Source organism: Ranitomeya imitator, chromosome 2 (genome assembly GCF_032444005.1).
Source record: "Ranitomeya imitator isolate aRanImi1 chromosome 2, aRanImi1.pri, whole genome shotgun sequence".
Lineage (NCBI taxonomy): Eukaryota > Metazoa > Chordata > Amphibia > Anura > Dendrobatidae > Ranitomeya > Ranitomeya imitator.
This window is the reverse complement of record NC_091283.1, coordinates 731,759,903-731,769,606: the sequence shown is the minus strand read 5'-3', so window position 1 is coordinate 731,769,606 and position 9,704 is coordinate 731,759,903. Positions and strand designations below refer to the sequence as shown.

The 9,704-nt window shown below is 46.0% G+C and overlaps 1 protein-coding gene across 1 annotated transcript in view; it reads left to right on the top strand.

Moving 5' to 3' along the window:
• The first annotated feature begins 768 nt into the window (after positions 1 to 768).
• The window catches only part of LOC138665590 (microsomal triglyceride transfer protein-like), a 162,694-nt gene continuing 153,758 nt past the window's right edge, over positions 769 to 9,704 (top strand). The window contains exon 1 of the mRNA XM_069753202.1: positions 769 to 1,150. Within this exon, the coding sequence (XP_069609303.1) occupies positions 1,090 to 1,150 (61 nt within the window). The 5' untranslated portion in view covers positions 769 to 1,089. The remainder of the gene's footprint in view (positions 1,151 to 9,704) is intronic.

The window sequence follows — 9,704 nt, the reverse complement described above, 5'->3', positions numbered from 1 at the left end:
TCAGAGTCTTGTTTCCTCCAAGGTGCTTTTGTCTGTCTGCTCTGTTTCTCTGTCTGCTGAGTAGTGACCTGCAAATGTCCACTCCCTCCCTTTATCACCTTGTATGTAGGGGGTGACTAATTAGTGTCTAGACATGTTTTTCTCTGGTGCAATGCATGCGTTCACAAGCGCAAGCAAACGCATGTGCTTGCGGTCGCATGTGTTCACATAGACAGCAATGCGTTTTTTTGCCGCATTCCATCTGCTAACACCCGCATACGTTACTAGGCGGCAAATTGACGCCTCTAAAATTACTACATGTAGCGTTTACCACGCCAAACCGCAGAAGACGAAACGATGCATGCGTCGTCAAAAGCGGCAAAACGCAATCAATCGCAGACACATGCGTATCTAATGTTAAATATAGGAATACACAACGCATGCGGATAATTGCGGAAGAAACGCTGCGGACACAACCGCAAATGTGAAACCGGCCTTACAGATGCTGTCCTTGGTGGGATTTGAACACAGGACCCACCAATATGGCAGAGTGGGACTGGAAAGCTGAAGGCAGCGGTTGATGAGTATAATACTAGGGACAGGGAACATTTATTAGTTATACCACTCCTGTGCTGAAATAAAATAAAATGCTGAAGTGGTGCTTTAATGAAATAGAAGTAGTTGCTCTGGCTTCATGTTTGGCAAATGCTAAACTCTGAGAAACGCAGCTTTAGTATCATGTGCAGTATAACCTGGGGTGGTGCTGTATTTATTCAGGAAGAAATGCACACACAATGCAGTGGATTTAACATCTGAGCACTGAAAAGCAGCAGGGAGAAGCCATGGAAATTAGGGAATGCCGTAAAAGGAAGTTGGAGTTTTCTCGGCCTTTTCCTCCCCCTGCTGATGAATAGAGGAGGGGAATGTCAGAACAGTCTTCAGGAGGAGGCCGCTCACTCATCAGCAAACACTAGTCACAAAGTTTCCAAAGTCTATGTGTATCTGAATCCTGTATTGATATGACGGAATATTAGCATTCACTGCAAAGGGGCCGGTGTGCGAACCGCAAGCGGCATCTCTCCTCGCCGGTGTGAGAGCCCATTGGACAGGATGGCTGGGATTTCTGAGAGCCCCCTCCTCCTCATTACAGCCTGCTGCTGCCTTTCACTGGGTAAGCTGCGCACATTGCTTTCAGATATTTTAGACATAGTTATAAATAGCAATATTCAGAGCTGACATTTTAGAATGTGTATTACATGTGTCAGTGCAGACTATAAAATGTGGTCTACAGGTCGCCACACAATGTTCTCATATGTGGGTTTCTGTGCATCACCTCTTAATCATTGATTTCAGGTTCTTTCATTCAGTCCCATCACAAGTATATAACATCCAGCCCCTGGCCATGCCGGCAGCCTTTACTGACATATGAGAAAGAATTGCTCATTCTGAAAAGCTCACTGATACCAGTACGATTCTATGATAGGAAACATCAGACTGTAAAATGTCTTCTATCGTATATATTACATGATCTCCTGTGAAGAGTGTTATTGTGGAAGCGTTTAGGAACAAGAGCAAACCACAGAACGTTACAGAGTGGGGTCACCGAGTGCGGAGGAGCAGTTACAGATTGGGGTCACCGAGTGCTGAGGAGCAGTTACAGAGCAAGGTCACCAAGGGCTGAGGCACAGTTACACAGCGGGGTCACAAGTTCTGAGGAGCAGTCACAGATCGGTGTCACAAGTTCTGAGTAGCAGTTACAGAGCGAGGTGATCAAGTTCTGAGGAGCAGTAACACAGCGGGGTCACTGAGTGCTGAGGAGCAGTCACAAAGCGGAGTCACTGAGTGCTGAGGAGCAGTTATAGAGCAGGGTCACTGAGTTCTGAGGAGAAGTTGCAGAGTTGGGTTACTGAGAGTTGAGAGCAGTTACAGAGTGGGATCACCGAGTGCTGAGGAGTAGTTACAAAGCAGGGTCACTGAGTGCTGAGAAGCAGTTACAATGCGGGGTCACTGAGTGCAGAGGAGCAGTCACAAAGCGGAGTCACTGAGTGCTGAGGAGCAGTTATAGAGTGGAGTCACAGAGTGCTGAGGAGCAGTTACAGAATGAGGTAACTGAGTGCTGAGGAGCAGTTACAGAGCAGGGTCACTGAGTGCTGAGGAGCAGTTACAGAGCAGGGTCACTGAGTGCTGAGGAGCAGTTACAGAGTGAGGTCACTGAGTGCTGATCAGCAGTTACAAAGCAGGGTCACTGAGTGCAGAGGAGCAGTCACAAAGTGGAGTCACTGAGTGCTGAGGAGCAGTTATAGAGTGGAGTCACAGAGTGCTGAGGAGCAGTTACAGAATGAGGTCATTGAGTTCTAAGAAGCAGTTACAGAGCGGGTCACTGAGTGATGAGGAGCAGTTACAGAGCAGGGTCACTCTTAATTCTGAGGAGAAGTTGCATAGTTGGGTTACTGAGAATTGAGAGCAGTTACAGAGTGGGATCCCCGAGTGCTGAGGAGTAGTTACAAAGCAGGGTCACTGAGTGCTGAGGAGCAGTTACATAGCGAGGTCACTGAGTGCTAAGGAGCAGTTACAAAGCGGGATCACTGAGTGCTGAGGAGCAGTTACATAGCGAGGTCACTGAGTGCTGAGGAGCAGTTACAAAGCGGGATCACTGAGTGCTGAGGAGCAGTTACAAAGCGGGGTCACTGAGTGCTGAGGAGCACCTACATAGCGAGGTCACTGAGTGCTGAGGAGGAGTTACAAAGTGGGATCACTGAGTGCAGAGGTGCATTTGCATAGTGGGGTCACTGAGTGCTGAGGAGCAGTTACAGATTTGGGTCACCGAGTGCTGAGAAGAAGTTACAGAGCGGGGTCACCAAGTGCTGAGGAGTAGTGATGAGCGAGCACTAAAATGCTCGGTTGCTCGGGTCGAGCAATTCGTAATACTCAGGTACTCGACCAGAACGAGCCAAATGTAAGTCTATGGGAACCCAGAGGGGGGGGGAAACACTGCTCAAATGACACTGGAACATCATGGGGCTCACCCCTGGAAGCATTTCTGACTCCCAGGTCACAGCTGTAAGCAATGTTGTCAAAGTCTTACGCCATTTTTACAGGCGCACCCAAAAACATACAAAAACGATACCAAAATGGATTTTCCTGGGAAATATGTAAAGGATCATCCTTTCCAGGGTAATGACTTTTATATAAGGCAAAATATTTAGCCCAAAACAAAAATGTTCCTCCACCACTTGGGCTATACACGTAGCGTTTTTGATGCATTTTTCAACTTTAGCATTGCTTTCAACCAATACAAATGCATTCACTGAGAAATGTCATTGTAACATTTAACAACATTAGCTGGCCATGTGGTGTGTGACACATCAGACACATGTTGTTTCATTTATGAAGGAGGGACTCTTAAAGTCACAAAGCCTATTTTTATAGGGGCATCAGGCGGCATTAATATTCTTAAAGGGCCATTATTAAACAGTGGGTCTCCTATACTGTTATTACCTATGCAGTGAGTGGCTGGGCTGCCAGAAATGTCGATGCACCCCAATACCCCTTTCACGAGACGTACAGGAGGGCCTCCTGAAAATGTTTTCCCATTATAGGAAAGTGGGTCTCCCTTAGTGTTTGCCTATGCATTGAATGCAAGGCCTGCCCTGCCCCAAAGTTACACGCACCCCAATAAGCCTTGGAAGAGACTTAGAGGTGGGCCTCCGGAAAACAATGTTCCCATTATTAGGAAGTGGGTGTGCCATAGTGTTTGCCTATTCAGTGAATGCAAGGCCTGCAAAAAATTAGGAGGCACTAGAATAATGTTTACTTATGCATTGAATGCAAGGGCTGCCTTGACCCAAATTTGCAAGCAACACTATCCCCCTTGGAAGAAATATGGAGGAGGGCCTCATAAAAAAATGTTCCTATTATAAAGGAGCGGGTTTCCTATAGTTGTAATGCCCATACACTAAAGGTACCGTCACACTAAGCGACGCTGCAGTGATACCGACAATGATCCGGATCGCTGCAGCGTCGCTGTTTGGTCGCTGGAGAGCTGTCACACAGAAAGCTCTCCAGCGACCAACGATGCCGGTAACCAGGGTAAACATCGGGTTACTAAGCGCAGGGCCGCGCTTAGTAACCCGATGTTTACCCCGGTTATCATTGTTAAAGTAAAAAAAACAACCACTACATACTTACCTACCGCTATCTGTCCAAGGCGCTGTGCTTTCCTGCACTGACTGTGAGCACAGCGGCCGGAAAGCAGAGCGGTGACGTCACCGCTGTGCTTTCCGGCTGCCCGGCGCTCACAGCCAGAGCAGAGAAGCACAGCGCCGAGGACAGACAGCGGTAGGTAAGTATGTAGTGTTTGTTTTTTTTACTTTAACGATGGTAACCAGGGTAAACATCGGGTTACTAAGCGCGGCCCTGCGCTTAGTAACCCGATCTTTACCCTGGTTACCAGTGAAGACATCGCTGAATCGGCATCACACACGCCGATTCAGCGATGTCAGCGGGAGAGCCAGCAACGAAACAAAGTTCTAGCCTTTCTGCCCCGACCAGCGACATCACAGCAGGATCCTGATCGCTGCTGCCTGTCACACTGGACGATATCGCTAGCCAGGACGCTGCAACGTCACGGATCGCTAGCGATATCGTCTAGTGTGACGGTACCTTTAGTGTATGTGTCCACGTTCAGGATTGCATCAGGATTTGGTCAGGATTTTATGCAGGTAAAATCCTGACCAAATCTGCACCTGAGGTCACGGGCAGGTCACCTGCATTGTCCTTGCGTTTTTTTTTCTGCAATGTAAGGACATGCTGCGTTCCTAAAAGACGCGCCGCATGTGCGTTTCCACGGGTATGCCGCATGCATCTTTTAATGCATAGTGGAGACGGAATTTCATGAAATCCCCTCCACTATGCTGTAACATCTGGACGCTGCGTTTTCTGACGCTGCGGCTCAACGCAGCGTCAAAAACGCAGCGTTTCCTGAACGTGGAAACATACCCTAAGTGTATGGGCTGACAAACATTTCCCCCTGGGGGTTCCTCTTTTTTTAATCAATTTTTGTTTCAACGGGCATCATAAACACCCATGTCAGAAAATAGTGACTTTTGCATCACAGGATACGTTCACCCTGGTGTTCTAGTGGTGGTGTCTGAAGAGACGTGGAGGATGTCCTCCTATGAATCTATTCTCAATACACTAAGTGTTATGGGCTGACAAACATTTCCCCCTGGGGGGGTGGACATTTTAAAAAAAATTATTTAAGGGTATCATCAACACCCTTGCAAAAAAATAGAGTGGCTGTAACATCACGAAACATGTTCACCCTGGTATTCTAGTGGTGTTATTGACTTTTATACCATCGGGCAGTGAACAAAAATAATTACATTATTACCATCAAAATTTTGTTTTAGCCACAGATTTTACATTGTCACACGGGGAAGTAGGAAAAATGTCACCAAAATTTGTCCCACAGGTTCTGCTGAATATGGCAATACCCCATATGTGGCTTTATAGCACTGCTTATCCATACGGCGAGATTCGGGAGGGACAGAGCGCTATTTGCCTCTTTGAGCACAGATTTTCCTAGAATAGTATGCGGACTCCATATACAAAGCCTCTAAGTGATAGAAGAGCAGAATCTCCTCTCAAGTGGCCCTATTTTGAAAACTATACCCCTTTGGGAATTTTTCAACCTGTGCTGTGATGATTTTGACTCCATGGGTGTTTCCCTCAAATAAGCAGCAGTGGATATTGCTGAGTGAAAATTGCTAACTGCCGTTGTAGTGACCAGTACATTGTAGTGCCCAGCTTGTGCATCTGGATATTTGCACCCGTAAATTAGGCAGGCTCTCAATGCTACAGAAATGCCAAACATGTAGATGCTAAATGTGGTTTAGGCACAATGTGGGGCTCCGAAGGGAGGGGTCACTTAGATTTGGGAGTGCAGAATTCTTTGGATTTCCTTTGGGGAGCCATAGTGCTTTTCCAGATCCTTTGTACTACCAGTAACGTGGAAGCTCCTATATTTCTGTTAACAGATGACACACCTGAGTGAGGACTTGCTTTTTTGTGGATTGAGTTGAAGCTTTTGTTGGGAACATTTTACGTAACGTTTGGGACACGTTTATCCTGCACTCTACGCTATGAAATTATATCAGGGTTTCCTTCTAAATCTCAGAGTGACGTGACTCCGATGAAACCCCTGAAGGATCCATTCACTAGAATGAGGCAGCAGGGATACTCTGGACTCCGTCTGGTCTCTGTTTAGTGGTGTCCTTTTTTTCAGAACGTACACAGAACTGTGGCCGATAGCACATTTATGCACACCTAAGAAGACGGATACTGCCTAATCATAGGCCAGACAACATCAACAGTGTCTCCACCTGCCTCATTATAGACCATCTTCTGCCGGGGGTTCCATCTGAATCACATATTTCACAGATTTACAAGTAAACGCCGGTGAAAGCGCTCAGTGCAGAGCACAGGATACATGTGAGACATCTTCACCGCTTTCAAACAAGCTACACTTGCCTTCAAACTAGCCCTCACTTCTGCTAAACAGACCTATTTCACTAAAGGTACCTTCACACTCAGCAACTTTACAATGAGAACGACAACGATCTGTGACGTTGCAGCGTCCTGGATAGCGATCTCATTGTGTTTGACACGCAGCAGCGATCTGGATCCCGCTGTGCCATTGCTGGTCGGAGCTAGAAGTCCAGAACTTTATTTCGTCATCAGGTCGGCGTGTACCGTCATGTTTGACAGCAAAAGCAACAATGCCAGCAATGTTTTACATGGAGCTAACAACCAGAGAGAACGATAAGTGAGTCGCCATTACGTCACTGGATCGCTCCTGCATCTTTCTGGAGTTGCTGTGTTTGACAGCGGCCTAAACAGCGACCTAAACAGCGATGCTCCAGCGACCGGCTCGTTGTCTATATCGCTGCAGTGTCGCTGAGTGTATTTTTACTATCCTACAACCCAAAACAACTGTTCAGCACATTAAACTCTCTCCTCCGTTCCCCACTCCCACTTCCCTCATCTCTTCTGAGGACTTTGCCATCTACTTCAAAAACAAGATCGACCAAACAAGGCAAACCTTTACTTTTCCACCACCCCAACCACTCCATATACCAGACCTCTGCCCTTCCCCAATAACCTCCCTCTTCAACATCACTGAAGGAGAACTTACACGCCTCCTTTCCAAATCACACCTCACCACCTGTGCACTTGACTCCATCCCTTGTTATTTTTTAACCCCTTTCTGACATCGGACGTACTATCCCGTCGAGGTGGGGTGGGCCCCTATGACCACCGACGGGATAGTACGTCCAGCGCGATCGGCGGCGCTCACGGGGGGAGCACGGCCGATCGCGGCCGGGTGTCAGCTGCCTATCGCAGCTGACATCCGGCACTATGTGCCAGGAGCGGTCACGGATCGCCCCCGGCACATTAACCCAGGGCACACCAAATGTGTAAAAAAAAATAAAAAAAAATATTCCTAAATAATGAAAAAAAATATATATTATTCCCATAAATACATTTCTTAAAATAAAAAAAACAAAACAATAAAAGTACACATATTTAGTATCGCCGCGTCCGTAACAACCCGACCTATAAAACTGGCCCACTAGTTAACCCCTTCAGTAAACACCGTAAGAAAAAAAACAAAAAACAACGCTTTATTATCATACCACCGAACAAAAAGTAGAATAACACACGATCAAAAAGACAGATATAAATAACCATGGTACCGCTGAAAATGTCATCTTGTCCCACAAAAAACGAGCTGCCATACAGCATCATCAGCAAAAAAATAAAAAAAGTTATAGTCCTGAGAATAAAGCGATGCAAAAATAATTATTTTTTCTATAAAAGAGTTTTTATCGTATAAAAGCGCCAAAACATAAAAAAATGGTATAAATGAGGTATCGCTGTAATCGTACTGACCCGAAGAATCAAACTGCTTTATCAATTTTACCAAACGCGGAACGGTATAAACGCCTCCCCCAAAAGAAATTCATGAATAGCTGATTTTTGGTCATTCTGCCTCACAAAAATCGGAATAAAAAGCGATCAAAAAATGTCACATGCCCGAAAATGTTACCAATAAAAACGTCAACTCGTCCCGCAAAAAACAAGACCTCACATGACTCTGGACCAAAATATGGAAAAATTATAGCTCTCAAAATGTGGTAACGCAAAAAATATTTTTTGCAATCAAAAGCGTCTTTCAGTGTGTGACGGCTGCCAATCATAAAAATCCGCTAAAAAACCCGCTATAAAAGTAAATCAAACCCCCCTTCATCACCCCTTTAGTTAGGGAAAAATTAAAAAAATGTATTTATTTCGATTTTCCCATTAGGGCTAGGGCTAGGGTTAGGGCTAGGGTTAGGGCTAAGGTTAGGGTTAGGGTTAGGGCTAGGGTTAGGGCTAGGGTTAGGGTTAGGGCTAGGGTTAGGGTTAGGGCTAGGGTTAGGGCTAGGGTTAGGGCTAGGGTTAGGGCTAGGGCTAGGGTTAGGGTTAGGGCTAGGGTTAGGGTTAGGGCTAGGGTTAGGGTTAGGGCTACAGTTTGGGTTGGGGCTAAAGTTAGGGTTAGGGTTGGGGCTAAAGTTACAGTTAGGGTTTAGATTACATTTACAGTTGGGAATAGGGTTGGGATTAGGGTTAGGGGTGTGTCAGGGTTAGAGGTGTGGTTAGGGTTACCGTTGGAATTAGGGTTAGGGGTGTGTTTGGATTAGGGTTTCAGTTATAATTGGGGAGTTTCCACTGTTTAGGCACATCAAGGGCTCTCCAAACGCGACATGGCGTCCGATCTCAATTCCAGCCAATTCTGCGTTGAAAAAGTAAAACAGTGCTTCTTCCCTTCCGAGCTCTCCCGTGTGCCCAAACAGGGGTCTACCCCAACATATGGGGTATCAGCGTACTCAGGACAAATAGGACAACAACTTTTGGCATCCAATTTCTCCTGTTACCCTTGGGAAAATACAAAACTGGGGGCTAAAAAATTATTTTTGTGGGAAAAAAAAAGATTTTTAATTTTCACGGCTCTGCGTTACAAACTGTAGTGAAACACTTGGGGGTTCAAAGCTCTCACAACACATCTAGATGAGTTCCTTAGGGGGTCTAGTTTCCAAAATGGTGTCACTTCTCGGGGGTTTCTGCTGTTTAGGTACATTAGGGGCTCTGCAAATGCAATGTGACACCTGCAGACCATTCCATCTAAGTCTGCATTCCAAATGGAGCTCCTTCTCTTCCGAGCCCTCCCATGCGCCCAAACAGTGGTTCCCCCCACATGTGGTGTATCATCGCACTCAGGACAAATTGGGCAACAAATTTTGGGGTCCAATTTCTCCTGTTACCCTCGGGAAAATACAAAACTGGGGGCTAAAAAAATAATTTTTGTGGGAAAAAATTTTTGTTTTATTTTTACGGCTCTGCATTATAAACTTCTGTGAAGCACTTGGTGGGTCAAAGTGCTCACCACACCTCTAGATAAGTTACTTAGGGGGTCTACTTTCCAAAATGGTGTCACTTGTGGGGGGTTTCAATGTTTAGGCACATCAGTGGCTCTCCAAACACAACATGGCGTCCCATCTCAATTCCTGTCAATTTTGCATTGAAAAGTCAAACGGCGCTCCTTCCTTTCTGAGCTCTCCTAACCGCCCAAACAGTGGTTTACTCCCACATATGGGGTATCAGCGTACTCAGGACAAATTGTA